Source organism: Rhinopithecus bieti, unplaced genomic scaffold (genome assembly GCF_001698545.2).
Source record: "Rhinopithecus bieti isolate Rb0 unplaced genomic scaffold, ASM169854v2 scaffold_6907, whole genome shotgun sequence".
NCBI lineage: Eukaryota > Metazoa > Chordata > Mammalia > Primates > Cercopithecidae > Rhinopithecus > Rhinopithecus bieti.
Genome location: NW_016805647.1, coordinates 3984756 through 4007650, shown reverse-complemented (window position 1 = coordinate 4007650; position 22895 = coordinate 3984756). Strand labels below are relative to the sequence as shown.

The window sequence follows — 22895 nt, the reverse complement described above, 5'->3', positions numbered from 1 at the left end:
AAAGGACAGCCAATGAGAAATTATCTGTAGCAAGGGTGGCTTTGTACAACGATGTTTAATAATCATTTTTAAGGAGTTGCCTGTTCTGTGCTATGCTTTAATCGCTGTCCTCCATCCTTCCCAAATAACATTCAGTAAAAGTCTGCCACACAAAGCTCGCTGTTTTGTGAGAGTTTAAGAAATGGAAGAAGACAGCAATGTCTGGGCACCAGGCCAAACAATATCCAAAAAGGCAGGAGTCACAGAGGAGAGCTAATGAGTATTAGTGAGAGCATGTATTCCAAGTGAGAGGTGACCAGAGTCCTCTGAAAATTTGGGGAGGGGGTGACGTTCTTATATTCTGGGTTAAGGGCTTGGACTCTTTTATTTGGCTGTTGGAAAAAACAAGCTGGAGGACTTTGGAGTATCCACAACGCTTAGGTTACATAAGGATGATAAGTAATTCATAGGGTTGTTGTGAGGATTATATTGGGATAATTCATGTAAAGTGCTTAACACAGTGCCTAGCGCATAGTAAGAGCTCAGTAAATGTTAGTTGTTGTCTTCCTTCACTTTCTTCCATTCCCTCCACTCCCTTTCTACCAGGCTCCATTCATTCTCTTCCAAGGACACGCAGGAGGCGTGCCCAACCCTTCCCTCCGCCCCCACCAAGCCTCGCCCCCCGCTTCTCCACCGATTGGTTGCCGAGAGGCGGAGCTGAAGGAAGAGCCCAGTGCGGCACGGTGGGGGCGGGGCGCATGCGCGGGCTGGGCAGGGTGGAGGTGGGGAGGAAGAGCTGCCGGAAGTAGGCGGCGGAGGTGGTAGAGGAGCTGACGGCAGCTGCCAGGGAAACCGAGGCGCGGGACGCAAGGCCAGCAGACAGGCCGGCCAGAGGGTCATTTCTGCGTCCGGCACCCAGGAGGCTCGTGGTCTGCCTTTTTCTGGGCTGAGGGTCTCTGGCCCCGCAGCCTCTCCTGGACGCGGGCCTGTCCCTAAGCCCGCCAAGGGGCGCCGCGCCGAGGGGCTGCGGAGTGGGGGACCGACGCCGCCGACCCGGGAAGGGGCGTCCGGCGGGGCCAGAGGAGAGGGCTCTCCCCGCTCAGGATTTGCCCCTGGGCGGGGGACCGGGAGTCCTCACCCCCGGACTGAGGCAGGGGTCTCTGGGGGCGAGGAGGGCGCGTCGCCCTCTGCCCCCGCCGGCACCCTGGCCATGACGGGCAAGTCGGTGAAGGACGTGGATCGGTACCAGGCTGTCCTGGCCAACCTGCTGCTGGAGGAGGATAACAAGTTTTGTGCGGATTGCCAGTCCAAAGGTAGCGCATCCCACCTGGCGGGCCAGGGGTCCAGCCGCGTTGGGGTGGTGGGGGTGGGCTGCGTGAAGAGGAGGTTTCTGGAGCTTAGGCCGCCCAACTCGGCTTGTAAGTGGTAACGCGTGCTGCGCTTGCAATGAGCCTGCTGGGCTTTCTGCTGCTCGGGGATTGGTGTGGGGAGAGCTTGCGAGGGCGACTGTGTGTGTGTCGGGGAGGGTGGAAGTGATGGTGCAGGTGGAAGTTGCCTGGAGTGTTCAGGTGAGAATGTCTGTATTTGAGGGCTCTGAATGAGTTCTGGGCCGGCTGTCAGTCCAGAGCTCCCAGCATGTCACTTGCAAAGCTGGGGATGAACTGCAGTGCATGCGTGTGTGTGTGTGTGTGTATGTGTGTGTGTGTGTGTGTGTGTGTGAGAGAGAGAGAGAGAGAGAGAGGAGAGAGAATGACGAGGAGGAGGAGGAGGGAAGTGAGATGGCGGAGAGGAAAACTGCTTAAATGATTTTTAAAGGTGATTGTTGCTGCCTGCTCTTTAGTTAGCAACTCCTGTCATTTTGCAGCCTTTCTAAGATCTGACAAGAGTGCTTAGGTGGTTTTATTCCTCCTGGATATGTGCAGTGGGAAACTGCCTTATGCAGTGACACAGTGCGGATTTCTAGACAGCCTAGCCCTGGCTTGTAGAGTGCTTTGGAGGCCTATGTGTGAGTGGTGGCAGAAACTAGCCGATTATGCCTGTAGTGCAGGATCCGTTTAATCAGTGGAGACAGAAAGATGAATTCGATGAATTCGTTGCTTCTATGGTGATTACACTTCTAAAGGTGAAATATGATCATTGTAAATTGGCAGAACCATTTAGTCTTTGTTTTCTGTGCCCTAGAAGATTCATGATTTGATACAATTAAAAGTCTGTACAATAGGAAATCTTGGTTATTAGTGAAATGTTGGCACTTGACACTTATACAAGCTTCTGTGAATCTTTTTTTTCCTGTATTTTCTAATTCTTTTGGCATATAATTGGAGGAGTTGGGAAAATTATTTTCCCTTTGGTTGGGGAGAAATGAATAGTTACAATTTGAGGGCGACTATGCAGTGGATTTGCCAGGGTTGTTTGCCGTATAGCGTAGTGGGCATATACTATAAAACAAAGATTCAGTTATATTTGTATTTATCTGTTTTGAGAAAGGAAGGAAATACTTAATTGATGCTTTCACATAATTACCTTTTATTTTTGAAGAAGCATAAGGTTATAAAAGGAGAACAGGGGAATGATACAATGTGACACCTAGTAATGTGTTTTAGTGACCTCTACCAATATATAGATGGAAGTGCCATTAGGAAAACAAATTCCTAGACTTATTTCCTGACTTTTTGCATTAGCAATAATTCATTTTAAAAAGTATTTTAGAATCAATTTATGTTGAGTAGGTTAGTGTCTTATAGGTTGATTACTGTTAGATCTTCTGTTAAATCTATTGGAAGAGTCTGTTGATTTTAGGAGCGTATCTTGGCTTTATTCAAATTCCCTTATGTCCTCATTTGACAGATCTTGAGTCACAGTGAAGCACCCACTGGAATGAGCATTGCTGCATTTGGAGAGTCAGATGCCATTTTGGTGACTAGAACCCCCCCCCCCCATTTCTCATATTACCCTTGTACTTACTCATATTCCAATAAAATACAGCATATAGAAGAGAGAAGCTGATTCACTACTTCTTCCTCCACATTTCCATTGCTTTTTATTTATTTTATTTTTTATTTTTATGTTTTTGAGACAGATTTTCACTCTTGTCGCCCAGGGTGGAGTGCAATGGCGCAATCTCGACTCACTGCAACCTCCGCCTCACGGGTTCAAGGGATTCTCCTGCCTGAGCCTCCCGAGTACCTGGGATTACAGATGCCCAGCACCATGCCCAGCTGATTTTTGTATTTTTAGTAGAGACAGGGTTTCACCATGTTGGTCAGGCTGGTCTCAAACTCCTGACCTCAGGTGATCTACCTGTCTTGGCCTCCCAAAGTGTTGGGATTACAGGCGTGAGTCACCACACCCAGCCCCAAATTTCCATTGCTTTTTATTAATAAGCTTACTGGGGATCAGGTTATGAAGTATCAGTTAATTCTTAATGAGAACTAGTAACTGCTGGCTTGTAAACTTTATTAACTACTGTTGATGGTAGACTCCTGGATCCTCAAACAATTTCTTTTCAAAAGTTCGTTTTACATTTTACCAGGTGGCTTCAGTGACTTGGTCATTGTATTGAGATGACAATGGGTCAGTCATCTTTCGATTATGACAGGCATTTGTTGAGGCCTCTGTTTATCCAGTTTATGAATTATCTATCCCATTCCACCCCTCAAAGCCCTCTCACTCTTTTTCCCCTACTATTTTCTAATTTTGGTTGTCATAATGATCATTTGGACAACTATCAGATTGTTGAAGGAAAAGATGTTTGGATCAATAAATTGTTACCTGTTAGTGCTGATAAAAAAACACATTTCATTGGAGGAGGAATTTAAAAGTGTTGGCTAAAATGAGAATTGGGTTTCAGTTTATTTACCTGTATTCCTGGGTCCTTTCCTAAAAAATTGGAAGTTAACTGTATAGGATATGGTGAGTGATTGCTCATCTATTAATATACAGTTAGACGATGTGGCGTAGACTGTAGACCTATGAGCAGGTATTTTTGCAGTGTTCCAAAATATAACTCTTTGGCAATAACTTTTATTTTTAAATTCTTATACTTATTTAGAAACATTTATTAGTTGACTTTTAAGGTATGTGATTTAAACTTCAGAATAGAGGCTGGGTGTGGTGGCTCAAACCTGTAATCCCAGCACTTTGAGAGGCCGAGGAAGGAGGATCAGTTGAATCCAGGAGTTCAAGACCAGTCTGGGCAACACAGTGTGACCTTGTGGCTACAAATAATTTAGAAATTAGTTGGGTATGGTGGTGCGCATCTGTGGTCCCGGCTACTCAGGAGGCTGAGGCAGGAGGATCACCTGGGCACCTGAGCCCAGGAGGTCGAAGCTGCAGTGAGTCATGATCGAGTGCCACTGCGCTCCAGCCTGGGAAAGAGCAAGACCCCGTCTCAAAAATAAAACAAAACAAATAAACATCAGAATAGAGAATAAGCATGTGTTCTTTTTACTTTGTACAAGTTTTGTTGATCCTGGGGTTTTTAACTCGCTTGGGCACGAGTCTCACCAGTTTCTGGGGCCACGAAACCATTCCAGTAATTTCAGTGTGGGAAAGGAAACTTCTTTGGTGCTGCCTTTTTAAGAAATGGTATGATTTGCTCTAGGCTCAAGATGTGATGTCTTCATTACCCAAAGCCCTGGGGTTAATGTGACTTTTAGGGTGAACTTTTGGATTGACTTAGGTAGTGATAGAACAGAGGACAAAACTACTGAAAATTCCAGCTATGTGAATGGTAACTCTGGCTGATTTATTGAGGCTGGCTTCCATTTTTGGATATGGGTCATATTTCCTTCGTACTTAGGGTCATACTGGTCCAAGATTTAACTTCTAGCTCTGCAGTTCCAGATTTTATCCGTGTGTCAGGAATAACTGCTAAGCCACCCCTTCAGAGACTATGTTTTAAACTGGACACTATCTTATTTACTATGAAAGGATCTACAGTTGTCCTTTGGTATCCATGGGGGATTGGTTCCAGGAACCTTCTGGGGTACTAAAATCCACAGATGCTTGAGTCCCTGATACAAATGGCGTAGTGCTTGCATATAACTTTTATACATCCTCCATTATACTTTAAATCATCTCTAGATTACTTATAATACCTAATACAATGTTAATGCTATGCCAGTAGTTGTTACTCTGTATCATTTAGGGAATAATGACAAGGAAAAAAGTCTGCACATGTTCTGTACAGATGCAACCATCCATTTTTTAATGAATATTTTCTTTTTTTTTTTTTTGAGACAGGGTCTTGCTCTGCCGCCCAGGCTGGAGTGCAGTGGTGCAATTATAGCTCACTGTAGCCTCAGACTCAATCTGTCCTCCCGCTTAGCCTTCCAGAGTGCTGGGACTACAGGCATGTGCCACAGGACCCAGTCATGTTTTGGAATATTTTCAATCTGCAGTTGGTTGAATCCACAGATGCAGAATCCATTTCTAACAGAGGGCTGACTATACCTTTCTGATGACCTAAATATTTGTGTCCACTATTGGGACACTCCTTTCTTAGTGTCAAGGTTTGTGAGAAATTAAGAGGTGTTTGATGGGCAAAGATGTATTTATTCATTTACTGGATTATCTACAATTGAGACAGGGTCTCACTATGTTTCTCAGGCTGGTTCTAACTCCTGGGCTCAAGGAGTCTTCCCGTCTCAGCCTCCCAAAGTGTTGGGATTACAGGTGTGACACATCATACCCGGCAGAGCAAAGAGTTAAAAGTACAAGACATTTGATCATCCTGAGGAATATTTACCTCAGACTGAAACACCATATGAAATTCTAGAGTCTGACAGAAAGTGTAATAATTTTTTGCTTTTCCCTTCTTCTGCTACATCCCATCTCTGAAATGTTTCACCCCAGCCAACACTGCCTGCGTTCCAACTCCTATTGTATATTTTAAATTTACATTTAAATTTACTTTTAAAAAAGGTAGCACTTTCATGTAGTTCAAAATTCAGAAGGTCCAAAGGGGAATATATACAGTATAAAATCATTCTCCTGTCCCTCATCTCTGAGCCACCATTTTCCCTCCCTGAAAGTAACCATTGTTGGCAATTTCTTTTCTTTTTTTTTTTTTTTTTTTTTTTTTTTTTTTGTGAGACAGAGTTTTGCTTTTGTCGCCCAGGCTGGAGTGCAATGGCGAGATCTTGGCTCCCTGTAACCTCTCCCTCCCGGGTTCAGGTGATTCTCCTGCCTCAGCCTCCCAAGTAGCTGGGCACCCTCTATTTTTAGTAGAGATGGGGTTTCACCATGTTGGTCAGGCTGGCCTCGAACTCCTGACCTTGGGTGATCGACTCGCCTCGGCCTCCCAAAGTGCTGGGATTACAGGTGTGAACCACCATACCTAGCCCATTGTTGGCAATTTCTTACGTGACTTTTAAGAGATAATATATGCGTAGACAAACAACAACATTTAAATATATTCCTTTGCAGTGCTTTGATGCAAACGGTAGCATATTGCCCACAGCTCTTGACATCTGCATTTTTCAATCAACAGAACATGGAGAGCACTCACTTTCCATGCACATTGAGGAGTGCTTTGTTCTTTGAGGGTGTTTTCTAAGGCTGTGACCAAGTTATCTTGATTAAGTTGAAAGATATTCTTAAATGATTTGGAAGACACTGCTCTTTCTCTCTCTTTTTTTTTTGAGACGGAGTCTTGCTAAGTGCAATGGCGCTATCTTGGCTCACTGCAAACTCCACCTCCTGGGGTCAAGTTCTCCTGCCTCAGCCTCCTGAGTAGTGGGGATTACAGGCACCTGACTAACTTTTATATTTTTAGCAGAGACAAGGTTTGACCATGTTGTCAAGGCTGGTCTCGAACTCCTGAGCTCAAGTGATCTGCCCACCTTGGCCTCCCAAAATGTTGGGATTACAGGCACAAGCCACCACGCCCAGTGGACTCTGCTCTCTTTGAAGGCATCTTAGAAAGTGTCCTAGGCCCATAGACACATATAAGCCTACCGTTAAGATGGCAGAGAGGCAGAATAATGGAAGAGTCTGTAGACTTGGTGTTGGAACAGCTAGTTAAACTCCTTTACTTTGCTTATTGCAGCTTGGTGACCTGATTCCACATACACCTAACTTTCTCAGTTTAATTTTCCTAGTTTGAAAAACGAAAGTGCTTTGTAAGCTAATGTGTTACACAAATGTCTGCATTATTTATTTTCACCATTGCTGATAATAAATTTTTTTATCTTGATTTTATTAGTTTTACTTTTGACTTTATTCCCTTAAGATAGTCTGGTTACTGGAAGCCACAGTTAGAATGACTCACCCAGTAATTCCCTAGTCTTTAAGCCAAAACCATTTTCTATATATGGAGTTCTGGCATTTTTGCAAATGTGCTTTATGGTACCCTTGAGGATGGTCTCTGGATGTTTCCTGATTTCAAACTCGTATGAAAAATTAGACCAGGGAATTTCTTTGTGTAGAAATTTTCTCATAGTTGTCTTAAATTTCAACTCATGTACATTAATCTTTAGCTTTGCTTTACATTTGTTTTCTGTTGATAGCCAAGTCATTGCTTGTTAAATATTCCTTAGAAATGAACTTTCCTATCAATTTTAAATTATTTTAGCTGTATCTGTGGCACTTTTTTTTTCTTTTGAGATGGAGTCTCGCTCTGTTGCCAGACTGGAGTTCAGTGGCACAGTCTTGGCTCACTGCAGCCTCTGCTTTCCGGGTTCAAGGGATTCTCCTGCCTCAGCCTCCCGAGTAGCTGGGATTACAGGCTCCTTCCACCACACTCAGCTAATATTTTGTATTTTTAGTAGAGACAGAGTTTCATCATATTGGCCAGACTGGTCTTGAACCCCTGACCTCAGGTGATCCGCCCACCTTAGCCTCTCAAAGTGCTGGGATTACAGGTGTGAGCCACCACGTCGTCTGTGGCACCTTTTAAAAAGTAAAAATTCCAATGGAGCTAAACAACAGAAGGAGTTCTGCTTCCATTTCTAGTTGTTAAATGCCTTTCTCTAGCCAAGATCACATACATTTCTGGGTTTTTACAGCTAGTGCACTGTCATGGGTAGATTGATACAGTTTTACTGAAAGTGATTTATCAAAATCCCCATTAGATTGTCTTTTAATGTCAACATATTAAACCTGTTCCCTGAGAGATACTTTCCTATTTGTTCTCCTTGCCCTTTAAATATCATTTGGTGCCAGTGAGATGAAGAATAGAAAATGTAATATCTTTTAGGGGAACTTTGCAAGCCTGAGATCCCCTACTACATATAGTCATTCAGAAAATGTTTCTTAAGCACTTACTACCTACTTTTTCTCAGACATTGTACCAGGATATATAGATTAAAAGAAAGGGTTTTTGGTCTCAAGGATTTTACGGTCTAATGGGGAAGCAGATGTGTACAAATATAAATGATGCAATATAGAAATTATTGTGGCATGGTATACAGGGAGAAATGAAAGCACTGAAGAAGGCAAAGAAGTCTTCCTCAGGAAGTCATGGCTTCAAAGAGAAAAGTAGGCTGTGTCTTAAAGGATAAGCATGATTTGCCAAGTGAATTTAGGGAACTTTGCATTCTAGGAAGAGGGAACAGAATGTGCAAAGCCTCCGAGGTGCACTGTTTTGTGTGTGTGTGTTGGGCGGGGGGGGGATTCTTTAGTATATTTTGACTGCATTTTGAGGAGTGATGAGGAGTAGAGTTTGATAGATAGTTAGGATCCTGTAAGGTTAAAACCTGAGCTCTGTGGTTGACTTGCTCCGTGACATTGAGATTTTGAATATGAACTATGCTTTAGACTTCCTGTTGTGTAAGAAGCCCATAGTATTGTAGGTCTACCTGCTATTCACATGGGGTTATAAATATTGCAGGCATGAAACACTGCCTAATCGCTGAATAGTAAGAAAGGTCTGAGCACGGTGCCCATAAATTCTCCATTGAAATGTACCTTTGTGGGTACATTAAATTATTTTAGCATAAGTCTAGTGAAGTGCCAGAAGTAGATATTATGTTATTTCTGGAGCTCATGATGTTGATTTTTGAGGCTGAACATGCTCTTAGGCTCAAGCAGGTCACATTTGGAATACCTGATGTGTGCTTCTGGTTGCTCAGTGCTTAGGATGCATAAACAGGTAGCAGCAGTCTCATCTCTCAGTATATATACTTTTCAGCAAATCTTTTTTTTTCTAGATAAATTAGAAAACTACCTTCTTTCTGCATTTTTCATCTGATGTCATTATGGTATGTAGGTGGCAGCTTTCTTGGGCACAGTTGTCTATATAACTGTTCACCACATGAGTCATTGTCTGTTTCTGTTCTTCTGCCTGAAAATTCCATCTTGGAAATTGTGTCATGCAATCAGTGACTGCAACATTCTACTTGTTATGTACATTGCCACTGGCTTTATATGTTGATGGACTCTACCTGCGCTACAGAGAAGGGATATTGCCACTGGCTTTATATATTATGTTGATGGACTCTACCTGCGCTACAGAGAAGGGATAAAGTGACTTATTAAATTGAGTCAGACTCAGTTCCTCCAAATGGTATTTCCTGTAAAAATGATGCCAAGCAAGAATCTGCATAAAACATACATATGCTTTACACTGTACGCACACAGTGCCTATCTTTTGTTATTGTGTCTGTTTAAATCCTTATCACAGTTGCACTCCTGTTTGATCAAGTGGCCAGTTTAACTAGATACTAGCTTTGAAGAAGTTCTGTATTGGCCCCTGGAATGTGACAGTTCCTACCACATTGAAAAGGTAAGAACCAAGTCTTTGTAGAGTAGAACACCTTAAAGTTAATCCACTTTTATCAAATTCCTCTATTGTTAAAGCAACAGTCCTGTATTGGCTAATTTTAAAAATCGTAATGTGCCACACTTTACCCGTCCCTAGAATGTAAGCTAGGGGACAGGGGTCTATGCCTGGTTTGTTCACTGTAGTATGCCCAGCACCTAGAACAGTGCTTGGCACAGATCAAGCTCTCAGTAAATATTTGTTTGAATGCATGAATTGATTTTGTCATCTGTAAATGTTTTGTTTCATATTAGAAGATACCTTTTCTAGGTTATCTGAATAATTGTTTTAATTCTTAGGAAAGCTATTAATTTTCTGAAAAATAAGTTTTAAAATATGTTTGGAAGGTCCTATGTCAGTCAAGGACCAGTCGGGAACAGAAGCCACTGTTGGTCTTATAAGCAGAGGGAATTTAAAATAGGGAATAGGTTACACAGCTGCTAGAAAAGCCAAGGAGCTAAACAGGCTGGTGAGGCACCCCATCGATTAGCAATGCCTGGGAACTACTGTGCCCACAAGGGAAATAGATGGCACACTGGTGTCACCAAGGGCTGGAAGCCCCTGTGGTCTGGTGTGAGCTGAAGCATGGAAAGAGGAGCTGTCTGGTGACAGCTGGAACTCGGCCGAGTGAGAGAGTGTGTTACCCTGGCTGCTCCCTGCTCCTGCCTCTTATCCTCATCAGTGCCTCCCATTGATGGAACTTATCCCGAAATCATTTGGCAAAGGGAGCCTGGGAGATGTAGTTCCCTGTGATCCCAGCGCAAACAGGCAAAGACACAAAGGCACTGAATTCTCCAAGATGTAATTTCTTTCCCTTTATAGTATTTGAATTATTTTGGACAAGAGAACAGAAGGTTTTCCGGCAGATACAACGTTGAGTGCTTCTAAAGGATCTTGACTGTTGGTGAAACAATTATTAGTCCCAGGAAGTAATGTAACAACTCATAGTTTATATACTTAGGGGGTATGACTAGGCAAATTGGCTCCTATATTGAAATGTATTTGACTGTTGGCTGCTGCCAGGAGCAACTTAGGTTACTCAGAAAATAAGTTCCCACCCTGTCAATTCTGAGAAGTCTTAGGTATGGTGTATCCACATTGAGTACATCTACAACTGGACAGCTTGAATTAATAACACAGAAGCCATACACAGAGAATGTTGAGGATTGCAGCCTTAAAACATGGTACAGCTCACTCTTTTTTTTTCTTTTTTCTTTTTTTCTTTCGTTTTTTGGAGACAGAGTCTTGCTCTGTTGCCCAGGCTGGAGTGCTTTGATGCCGTCTCAGCTCACTGCCATCTCTGACTCCCGGGTTCAAGTGATTCTCATGCCTCAGCCTTCCAAGTAGCTGGGATTATAGGTGTGTGCCTCCATGCTCAGCTAATTATTTGTATTTTTGGAGTAGAGACAGGGTCTCACCACATTGGCCCGGCTGGTCTCAAACTCCTGGCCTCAAGTGATCCACCCTCCTTGGCCTCCCAAAGTGCTGGGATTGCAGACATGAGCCACCAAGCCCGGGCCTCAGCTCAGTCTTTTCTTTATAGTTAAGGTGACTGCAGTGTGGCTGTTTTATCTTGTGCTGCATGTCAGTTTGACTAGTCTTACTGATTTGTTTGTTTTACCCCACAACTTCAGATAAGTTTGCACTGGGTGAGGCAGGCAAGATCGCTGGGTCTGTTTTCTTCTACCCTGACCTGAAAAAATATTTTGTCTTGTAAGGAATGTTGCTGCTGCTCCATTTAAGGGCAGAGCTTTCCAAGTTGTGGCTACTTGTTTTCTTCTTGATTATAAAAGTGTCTAATGAGTTATATGAGACAAGTTCAGCCCTTTCTAGAAGTGCTTTTTTTGTCAATCAGGTCACCTGCATTTGGGCCTTTGCTGTATTAATGGAATTGGTGGAACTAGGCCAGCAGAGTTTTCAGTGCAGTGTGAGTATGTTTGCTTTTAGGCTGTTACTTCCCACAGTGGCCACAGATAAAGGACTCTCATTGTTTGAGTGAAGTTACCAACTGTAACAATTGTATAGGTTTCCTTGTTTCTTTCTTTTCTCCAAAAAACTCATTTCCTCTTGGCAGGCGGTTACTATAATTCACAGGTGTAATGAAAATGTAATTTGGGATTTGAAAAAGCGTATCAGACTGCTTTCCAGAGTACCGGTTCTTTTCAACTGGTCCATTTCAACTTAAGAGATCCATCTGGCTCAAGCCTGTAATCCCAGCACTTTGGGAGGCCGAGACGGGTGGATCACAAGGTCAGGAGATCGAGACCATCCTGGCTAACACGGTGAAACCCCCATCTCTATTAAAAAAAAAAATACAAAAAAACTAGCCGGGCAAGGTGGTGGGCGCCTGTAGTCCCAGCTACTCGGGAGGCTGAGGCAGGAAAATGGCGTAAACCCGGGAGGCGGAGCTTGCAGTGAGCTGAGATCCGGCCACTGCACTCCAGCCTGGGCGACAGAGCGAGACTCTGTCTCCAAAAAAAAAAAAAGATCCATCTATGCATTTTTGAAGCTTCATATTTAATAAATATAATATTTCACTGCTGTGTTTGACTATTCCGTTTCCTACACTTTCTCCTTCCCTACCCTATTCTTCTGGATCCTGTGTTTCCCCACAGGCTTTGTGAATGCCGGTCCACTGATGGCTGAACTGCAGGTCTCTCCCCAGTGGACAGCCCCAGAGATGAGCCAGATCTGCCTCAGCTGTGGCCATCCGTCAGCGTAAGGTTGCTCTGGTGGTCGTCTTCAGTTTGTCCAGCTCTTCCCCTTATCTCCCATCCTCCCTCATGTGTGGCTGAAGCTTGCCCTGGAATCCCTCCTTTGTAGCATGTCACTGGGTAGTAGTAGAATTTTATTATTGTTGCTTCTTTTCATTTTCAATTAATGTTAAGTGATTCTCTGACAAATTTTGTTGACCATAGCCCTCTTTTCCCCTCAGTTTACAGATTTTCTGTAGGAATTCTGGTTTGCTTTTAAATACATATAGAATACAGTTTATTTAAGTTCTGGATTTCATAAACTCACTTGGAAACTACTTCTTTTAAAAAAAATTTCAGGTCAAAGCTTCCAAGAAGAAATTTCTTAATCTGAAACAATGAGAACTGGGTTCCTCAGGCCTCATGTCATTTCCCTTCACCCACAAACCAAATGTGTAATGCTCTCATTTTATGATGAGTTGAAACAGTGAAGCAAATGCGAGAGGGGGAGAGACCTACTCTCAGCTGTAGCTGATAAGCGTGTCCTAGCATGGTGATTTGAGCAAATAGAGCACCTTTTCTTTTCCTTTTCTTCAAATACCCATGCTGTCTTTTGCAGCAGTTGCTGGTGATGGAAGACCATAAATCCCCAGGCTCTGTCTACCACAGAGCTTACATCTTTAGATGTGGGTTTACATGTTAATCCTGCAGTGTTACTTCACCTCATTGGTCCAAAGTGTACACACAGTATATTTTGTCGTTTAACTTCCTCTTTTCTTGTCTAACTGGAAGTCCCCAAATGTGTGGATTTAGAAAATGGTTCTATAGTGTTTCTAGTTTTGAGTTAAGGAAATTTTGTCTGAATATTATTTAGGTGGTTTTGTTCTATGCCTTCAAAAATAATTTCATACAGGATTTTCTGTGTGAACTGGTGACGTCATATGCTGTAGTGTAAAGCTTGTAGAGAAGGGGCATTGGTGTATTTTTGTTGTTGTTGACACTTTATCACTCCTTGTAACTGACACAAACCCTGAGAAGAGAAACAGGAAGGAAACTCCCTGTTCTTACCATGATGCTTTTGTTCAAAATAGCTGAAAACAGCAGAGCTGACGGAAACCAATTTGAGTGTGACAGCTGATTTGAGAAGGAATGAATTAAGAGATGCAGGCTCTTCTGCTATGTTGAAATCATTTTTACTGAAAGATTAGCTGTTTGGAACAGGGATTGACTTTGTCTCTCTGAAAGTAGGCATGAAGAGTTCGGTTAGAGGAACTGTTACAGATGGAGGAGAAACTTGAGGAAAGGTCTTTCCTGTAGTGTGACTACAGTATTAACATTCCCAGATTATATGAAAGAGAAAGGAAGCTTCATTAAATGCAACATTGGAATCAGGAAGACTCCAGCTTGGCTCCTCTGAGCATTCTAACTTGTTCTGAGTCTCGTCTCGACAGAAGTAGCCTGACACAAGTGGCTCAGATCAAGGGTCCATATTATGGGCAGAGTAAAAATAGGTCCCAGTTTCATTAGACTTCTCATAATTTAAGGAAAGAAAGATTTGTTGCCATAGTTGTTTTCTGTCTTACGGGATTTTAGGAGCTGGGGAGATGGGAGGATCCCTGCACTTATAATCAGTAAATGCTGTTTGTTTTTTTTAAACAACAACAACTTTATCTTTTATGATTATGAAACCTATCCCCATGATAAAATCATTGGAAAGTATGAAAATATAATGATGCTGAAGGTATTTTCATAATTCTTTTTTTTTTTTTTTTTTTTTTGAGACAAGGTCTCTCGCTCCGTCACCCAAGCTGGAGTACAGTGGCACAATCTCAGCTCACTGCAACCTCTGTCTACCAGGCTCAAGCAGTTCTTCTGTCTAAGCCTTCCGAGTAGCTGGGACTACAGGTGCACACCACCACGCCCAGCTAACTTTTGTATTTTTAGTACAGACAGGGTTTTGCCATGTTGCCCAGGCTAGTCTCGAACTCCTGAGCTCACATCGTCTGCCTGCCTTGGCCTGCCAGAGTGCCGGGATTACAGGCATCAACCATCACACCCAGCCTTAGTTTTCATAATTTTTATCACCCATTTACTTGAGCTTATACCGTAATGATTTTATATCATTCGTTTTTGCTTAACATTTATTATAAGCTTATTTCATGACGTTAAAAACATTTTTTGTATCCCATCATTAGAATATGTCATTATTATCTCTTGCCCAATTGTTAATATTTGAGTTTTCAACTTTTCAACAATACAAATAAGGAAGTATAAATTTTTGTGTTGTTGTTAGAGTGATGGGTTATTTATGTGTTCAGATTTGAGTAGTCAAGTGGGCCCTCTAATTGAAAAAGTTACCAGGGGGATTCTCTGGGTTGAGCCCACGTAGAGACGGCTTTGCTCTGGGCATTATTCTGAACTGCTTCGTTGCAGTAGATGTCTGCTAAGGCAAGGAATGGGGACTTGGGAGAACCCTGGTTTCTCCATAAGGGACATAAGGAACATAAGGGACATAAGGAACATAAAGAACAGCTTTATGGGTCATATCACAGCAAGATGGGCCGGCACTTTCACCTTGTATACCTGATGTGCGGAAATACCCTTGTGCCAATGACTAGCATCTTAGGTTGTTCATATAGTCCTCATTCACTTAAACTTAGTCCTCTAGGAAGATGGATTAGAGGTCCTATATTAGTAGAAAGGAGGTAACAGCTACTGCATTATTTTTTTTTTTGAAGAAGGGCCTTAGACTGGAAATGAGGACAAGGACTGTGTTTTCACATCTATCTGCATACCTCATGCACAGTGTCTGGCACATAGTGTCTGTGTCCCTGTTATGAGCAGCATTATTCTATTAATATGTGTTCAGGTCATATACTTTTTTTTGGTTTTTTGATAGTCACCCTCATACTATTAGCCCAGATAGCTGAAGATCTGTGACAGTCCAAGAAGCTGAGCAGGTGAATCTCATGGTTGCTTTGTGGTAATTGCTTCTTTGTGCCATTTCATTTCTGTGCTTCTGCCACCTGTGCTGCTTTGAAAGCTGGAGCTAGACATGAAGCGAATCCTCTGCCCTCTCAGTAGGAGGTTTTGGTGTGACACATTGTCTTGGGAAAAATGTAGCATGAAGTGTGAAACAGGAGGCTGAAATAGCAGCCCTTTAGCCCTTTCGTGGGATGGGAGTAAATATTTAGACATTGTTCTCAGGTGCTGTAGAATTTAATAGCCTTGCAGCAGTTTTAGAAACTCTCCTTGTGCCCAATGGAACAGGTTTGCTTAATTTAAAGAATCTTACTTGGGCTTTTTTGAAATTGTGATACCTCTCCCCCCGCCTTTCCCCTGCCCTGCCCCGCCAGACCTTCCCTGGGTTCATCTGCCTAATGTTCCCTTTGCAGGATCTTTCTATTCACATGGCTGGTATCTTTGCCCCACCCCCTTGTGCCATATCTTTGACCTCTACCTCGTTGTATTCTATTCTGAAACACCTAGGTTTTGAAACGTCGTGGTGAATGTTTTCCTTTTCAAAGGGCAAATCTCCATCTTTGGCTCTCCTCCCTTAAGCCACGGCTGTTTTGATGACTGATATTCAGCACCCGCTGGACTAACCAACCATCTGTACTTTGATCCCAGAATTCATTTTGATTCTGCTGTTTGTTTAGAACTGAAAGCTCTCTAGGTTGTTTGGATGTGGTTGTGATTCAGGGAAACTGGCACTGATTTTCCATCTGTTTGCCGTTGGTTGGGACTTCCCCAGTGTGTTAGGAAAGCTGCTGTGCTGAGTTGTGAAGAGAAATTCGCATGTCCATGGTCTTGCACAAGGGCTCATTTGCTCACTTAGAAGGTTTTGTGTAGAGCCTCTGCCTGGGTGAAAGACGTGAGCTTCCCTGGAAACAATTGAAAAACATTTTCTGCCTGGCCACGCTGTCTTGAGCTCTAGTACGTTACACTATTTTTCCCTTCTGGGCTTTTTTTTGAGGAAGGGGAGTGTGGATGGGAAGAACTTCGTCTTCACAAACAGTCTCAGGTTCCCAGGAGCAGAGAGTGAATTGTATGTTGTAACTTAAAAAAAAAAAAAAAGGAACACCTAAAGAACAAGATAATCAATTTAGTGACCATTATTGAGCATCTACTATGTATAACACACATTTGGGTGTGTAAAGGTGATTCTAAGTTCAGTCCAGCGGATCCTTTCTTCTGTGAACTTGGGCAAATGACTTGACCTCTCTAGGCCTTAGCTTCTCCAACTGTGCTTAGACTAGATCATTCCTAAGGTTTGTTACAATTTTAGAATTTTATACTTTAAATGTGTATCTGTTTGTTACAGAACAAGAGAAGAGGCCTTTCCACAAAACTGACATATTCTTATGTCTCACTTCAAACTAAATGGCTTAAAAATGGTTCCTCTAGAGCACGATTTCTCAACCTCAGACTATTGACATTTTGGGTGATTCCTTGTTGTGGGCACTGTCCAGGGCATTTTAGAATGTTTAGAAGCCAGCATTCCTGTCCTCTGCCCACTAGATGCCAGTAGCACTTCCCCACCCCTCTGCCAGTTGTGACAACCAGAAGTGTCTCTAGACATCAGCATTGCCCCTTGAGGGGAAATTGTTTCTATTGGGAGCCATTGGTCTAGAGGGACAAAGATGAGACTATTTGAATATGGCCTGTTTTTAATATCAGTTTTCATATTGTTCCACTATTGCTTATTCCCTGTTTAATCAGTAAGCATGTATCAAGTGTATACTATACACAGATGAATGCTGACACTTGATTATGAGCGACTTTAATGACCATGTCAAATTTATAAATGTTGAGTCCACCAGGCCAACTTTGAAATGATTGCCCAGCTGTTAGCTCTGCAGTCCCTATATGCCTACACCCCCCAGCCTGCTGTTAGGCTTGGTCAGGGTAATAATTGAAATGTATGAAAGCATTTACTCGCAAAGGCTATCAGGTAGCAACTTAGGAAGGCCCTGGGATTGTGAGTTATGGATTGGGACTGGGTCTTGTGCATCCAGAACCTAGTATTATGATAGTTATCCCTTCAGCTTTCTAGGGGAAAAAAATCCCTTGTCAATGTGGTGGTATGGGGAGTCTATCCTAGGGATGGAGGTTGAAGAGCAATCTCACTGGACAATGACCATATCACCCTTTTGAGTAGCTTCTTCTAAACACAGGCCCCTTCCCTCCCGCAGCAGGCAGGCTCACTTTGCAGCTTTAGTTTTTTGTTTTGTTTTTATTTTTAAATATATGAGTAGATACTGGTTGTTGCAAAGAGGAAGTTAACCTGAAGTAACCTAAAAATGTAAAGAACTAAATGTCCCCAGGAGATGAAGACAGTAACTTGAGAACCAAGTTTGCATATATTACCTGAAGTGAGGTCACTAGGAAATTGGTTTAGTTATAATATCAAGTTTTAAAATATCAGGTCCACCTGGCTGACTTTGAAATGATTTGCCCAGCTGTTAGCTCAGCAGTCCCTCCCTGCACACCAACTCCACCCAGCGTGTTGTTAGCCATTGAAGTGGTGATTGAAATGCATTAGATTTCCCAACAAATCTAATCTTTGGACTTGCTACATTTGCTATAAAATATCAGTTTAGTTTTAATAACTTTGAATTTGCTCCCAGTAACCCCAGTTTTTCTCATCTGTTTTACATTCACATTCTTCACTCGGTTGGGTGCAGAATGGTGCTTCTCGCTGATTGGGGTGAGCATCTTTGCTGGGATGCTCTGGGATTCCAAAGCCATGATTCAGACACTTAAGCCTGTGTCAGTCCCTATCCTTAGGTCCTGGCAGCCTCCGTGTTCCATTCCAGCTGAGCCTTTGCTGGAGTAATTACCCACATGGAGTCTTCAAGCCAAACAATTGTTTGTACTGAGATAGTCTCACTGTTTGGCTCCTAATGAAATAATCTCTTTCCTGCCCTCAATGAAAGCAGCTATTTTTTGTGTCCTCCCTCCCCTATTCAGAGAAGCCATGTCTCATCCACCACTCTTCCAGCTTATTCATAAATGCTTTAAGCAGGGTCTTTGTGTAAAGGAAATTGGCTAGAGCTAAAATATCATAGGCTAACCAGGAGACAAGGAGCATTAAGGACACCCTTTCCCTTGACTTTCTATTTAGGGTATTTAAATTACCTTTGTGTGATTTTCTGTAATAAGCGATCTAAAAACTTAAATCCACATAAGCAAAATACTCATACTAGGTTTTTAAAAAGTATACTAAATTAGGCTGGGCACCGTGGTTCACGCCTGTAATCCCAGCACTTGGGGAGGCTGAGGTGAGCGCATCACTAGGTCAGGAGATCAAGACTATCCTGACTAACATGGTGAAACCCCGCCGTCTCTACTAAAAATACAAAAAATTAGCCAGGCGTGGTAGGCATGTGCCTGTAGTCCCAGGTACTGGGGAGGCTGAAGCAGGAGAATGGCGTGAACCCTGGAGGCAGAGGTTGCATTGAGCCAAGATTATGCCACTGCACTCCAACCTGGGCGACAGAGCGTGAATCCGTCTTAAAAAAAAAAAAAGTATACTAAATTAGTATACTTTTATTTGTTGTTGTTACCTAAAGGAGCTCTCAAAAATAAAAGCTGGCCAGGCATGGTAGCACATGCCTGTAGTCCCAGCTCCTCAAGAAGCTGAGGTGGGAGGATTGCTTGAGCGCAGGAGTTTGAGGCTGCACTGCACTCTAGCTTGGGCAACAAAGCAAAACCCTATCTTAGAAGAACAAACAACCCAACAATAGAACAACCACAAATCATTGAGTGCAGCAGGAGAGGCAGCAGAGTGCTGTGGGAGTTGGAATAGGAAGGAGAAAAAGCTTCATGGGGAAAGTGGGCAGAGCAAGATTTGCACAAAAAGATGTTTTGGAAATAGAGGAAATAGGCCTTGTAAAGCTATTTGTGAGAGATTGTAAGTTGATCAACAAAGTGTAAGTAGTTCTTCTCCCTTTTTTGGAGGGGGGGGGGGACAGAGTCTTGCTCTGTCACCCAAGCTGGAGTGCAGTGGCTCAATCTTAGCTCACTGCAACCTCCACATCCCAGGTTCAAGCAACTCCCCTGCCTCAGCCTCCCAAATAGCTAGAATTACAGGCGTGAGCCACAATGCCTGGCTAATTTTTGTATTTTTAGTAGAGATGGGGTTTTAGCATGTTGGCTAGGCTGGTTTTGAACCCCTGACCTCAGGTGATCCACCAGCCTTAGCATCCCAAAGTGCTGGCATTACAGGCATGATGTACCACGCCTGGCCTCTTCTAACCTTTTTAAGGAGTATTTGCATGAACAGAATCAATGAGTTTCTTCAAGTTGACTTCTGACAATAGTCTAAGTGGTCTCCATTTCTGATTCACCCTTTTTTCCAGTTCCAAATTGCCATTATCCATGTAATTGACTCTAAAGAGAGCAAGCAAATCTATCTTCTCCAGCAGTTTTGGTCATAGATTTTTAGCTGGCTCTCTTTATCATTTGCAACTGAGTTCATTCATATGTTCCAGCAATGATTTTTTCCTTCAGTTCTAGAACTCTTTGCTTCCATCCTGTGCTTTCTTGGGAGCACAGTTCTAAGCTTTCTTAAGATAAGTGTTTCAATCACACCATCTACCATTTCCCTCAGAAGTTGTTCTCTCTTATGGGGTGTGTTTAGGATGTTTGGGGCACGAGTCACTAGGGATTGGAAGGATTTTGATGGATCTTCAAGTGACCGTGTCTTGAAGGTTAGCCATCATCAGTTCACTCCATGAAATGAAAGCTTAAGGGGGTCCACTTTTGCTCTTTTTTGAAAAGTCAATTGTCCTCAAAGAAAGAGGTGAACCTGATCAGATTTTTAATTTTTGTCTTATTCAGTGTTTGTAGCATCAAGGGACTGGCCTCTAATGGAAGCAACTGGGGGGCCTCATTGGCTTATGTAATCAATCTCATCTCACTGACTTTACAGGGTTCTTCAAAACTGTCAGAAAATCTCTTGGCTAGCTCTTTCTCCCTCCTTAAAATACGTTGGCTCTTTACTATAAAAACAATCATAGCAGCACATACCAGAATCTCCTAGGGAAACCCCCAAAGACTTGGGCCTTGTCTCGGCTCTGAGACATAACTACCAAGATCTCTGCATAGCTTTCCCAGGACCAACTGGAAATAAATTTTTTTCATGACGATATAATTGACAAATGAAAATTATGTATGTTTACAGTATACAATGTGGTGTTTTGACATATGTGTACGTTGATTTTTGTGGCAGTCAGGAGGTCCTCTAGTTGGAACAGGGACTCACCATGTCCAAGAGTCCCTCTGTCTGTATCCCATCCCCAAATCAGAAAAAGGCCTGTGGGTCTCTGTGGGTAGGATTCACTCTCTCAGATTTCTCTGTGAGTCAGGAACATGACCAGTGGCATCTCTACACACAGTTTTAAGAGGAAGTGATGTCATTGTTGGTATATAGAAGTGAGAAGAGGAGTAATGAGAATTAAAGAAAGACCCAGATCACAGGAGAATTTAAGCCATACTTTGAAGTTTGGAGTTCAGTTGATGGTGGGGGGGTCCAGTGACATAGCTTTGAATGAGGTGATGACATTATCAGAACATATGTTGGCAGAATGTCCTTTTCGGAGCCAACAAGGTCCAAACTAGGATCCCATTCTTTCCCTCCTGAAGTCACCTGGGGAATTGAGTTGATAATAATGATACGGGATGACTGATAGTTCTTTATTCCCAGAAACATCACCCAAGTAGAAACTAGTTACCTTCCACTGGTGGGAGAGACAACAAGGAAGAGTGACAGTAAATCCCTACCTGTTAATAATAAACCAATGGCCAGGCCCAGTGGCTCATTGCCTGTAATCCCAGTACTTTGGGAAGCCAAGGTGGGAAGATCACTTGAGTCCAGGAGTTCAAAACATAGCAAGACCTCACCTCTACAAAATAATAATAATAATAATAATAATAATAATAATAATGGCCGGGCGCGGTGGCTCAAGCCTGTAATCCCAGCACTTTGGGAGGCCGAGACGGGCGGATCACGAGGTCAGGAGATCGAGACCATCCTGGCTAACATGGTGAAACCCCGTCTCTACTAAAAATACAAAAAACTAGCCGGGCGACCTGGCGGGCGCCTGTAGTCCCAGCTACTCGGGAGGCTGAGGCAGGAGAATGGCGTGAACCCGGGAGCTTGCAGTGAGCTGAGATCTGGCCACTGCACTCCAGTCCGGGCGACACGCGAGACTCCGCCTCAAAAAAAAAAAAAAAAAAAAAATAATAAAAAAAATAATAATAAACTAAGGCAGTAAGATTATGTGGAGCCAGATTTACTAAAAGTTAATTGCCTTCCCTTCAACCTTTTGGAGTAGTTTAATGAATTTTGAGATAAAGTTACTGTTTTCAGAAGAGGTAGATTTGAGATAATATGGTTAAGGTATATTGACTTGTCAGAGAGGTGTATTGACTTGTCTAAAGTCACACAGGAAATTAGTGCTGTAGTTTAGATAATCCGTATCTTTAGCTCTGTAGATAAGAAGGGCCACTTAAATAATATGAGAAAGATGAAGAATGCCTCCTTCCTTTCTCCTAGTAGACCTCAGTCTGCTTCCCTGTTGATTTCTTTGTGTTACAGGCTTTAATGTTTTTTGAGAAAAGCCATTTTAAGTTAACTACTGAATTAGCTTTAGATATAGATTGACTAATCATTTCATTAGTGAGTACTTAGCAGTGTTCTGCTTCCCTTAACCTCCTTTTTCTGGTTACCTGTTAGGAAGATAATGTGGCTTTGCTTCATCTCCATTGATAATCACAGCAGTCTGTCTAATTGCTACGTCTGTTCTATCATTGAGCTCCTGGATCAAGCTGGTTCAGCGGGCTTGTATTTTGGTTGAGTATATAAGTGGCTGCCTTCTTCCGCCAGAATCTCCAAACCTCCATCTTTATCTTGCATACTTTGATATATAAGTATGGGGGGAGTAAAAAGCAGCACCAGGATATCAAAATGGTAGGAAGAGAGATTAATCGGACTCAGTATAAGGAAGGCCTTTCTACTAGTCGATGCTGTCTAATGGACAAACCGACTATCTTTTGAAATGGTACATAACTGACTTAGCGTTGGACAAGCCAGGTGGTCACCCTTAGAAGGAGGGTGCATTCTGGCCGGGCGCGGTGGCTCAAGCCTGTAATCCCAGCACTTTGGGAGGCCGAGACGGGCGGATCACGAGGTCAGGAGATCAAGACCATCCTGGCTAACACGGTGAAACCCCGTCTCTACTAAAAAAAATACAAAATCTAGCCGGGCGAGGTGGCGGGCGCCTGTAGTCCCAGCTATTCGGGAGGCTGAGGCGGGAGAATGGCGTAAACCCGGGAGGCGGAGCTTGCAGTGAGCTGAGATCCGGCCACTGCACTCCAGCCTGGGCGACAGAGCCAGACTCCGTCTCAAAAAAAAAAAAAAAAAAAAGAAGGAGGGTGCATTCAGTGGGAGGTTG

The 22895-nt window shown here is 42.9% G+C and overlaps 1 protein-coding gene across 3 annotated transcripts in view; it reads left to right on the top strand.

Annotated features, from left to right (window-relative positions):
• Window positions 1-743: 743 nt before the first annotated feature.
• The window catches only part of SMAP2 (small ArfGAP2), a 51439-nt gene continuing 29287 nt past the window's right edge, over window positions 744-22895 (top strand). Inside the window, exons 1-3 of one of the 3 annotated variants that reach the window (XM_017873317.1) lie at window positions 1204-1292; window positions 9605-9706; window positions 12358-12460. Coding sequence is in view for 1 of the 3 variants with exons in the window: in XM_017873315.1 (XP_017728804.1) it covers window positions 1190-1292 (103 nt within the window). In the remaining 2 variants the exon portion in view is untranslated. Of the gene's footprint in view, window positions 1293-9604; window positions 9707-12357; window positions 12461-22895 lie in introns of all 3 variants that reach the window. The other 2 variants (XM_017873319.1, XM_017873315.1) reach the window with 2 other exon arrangements.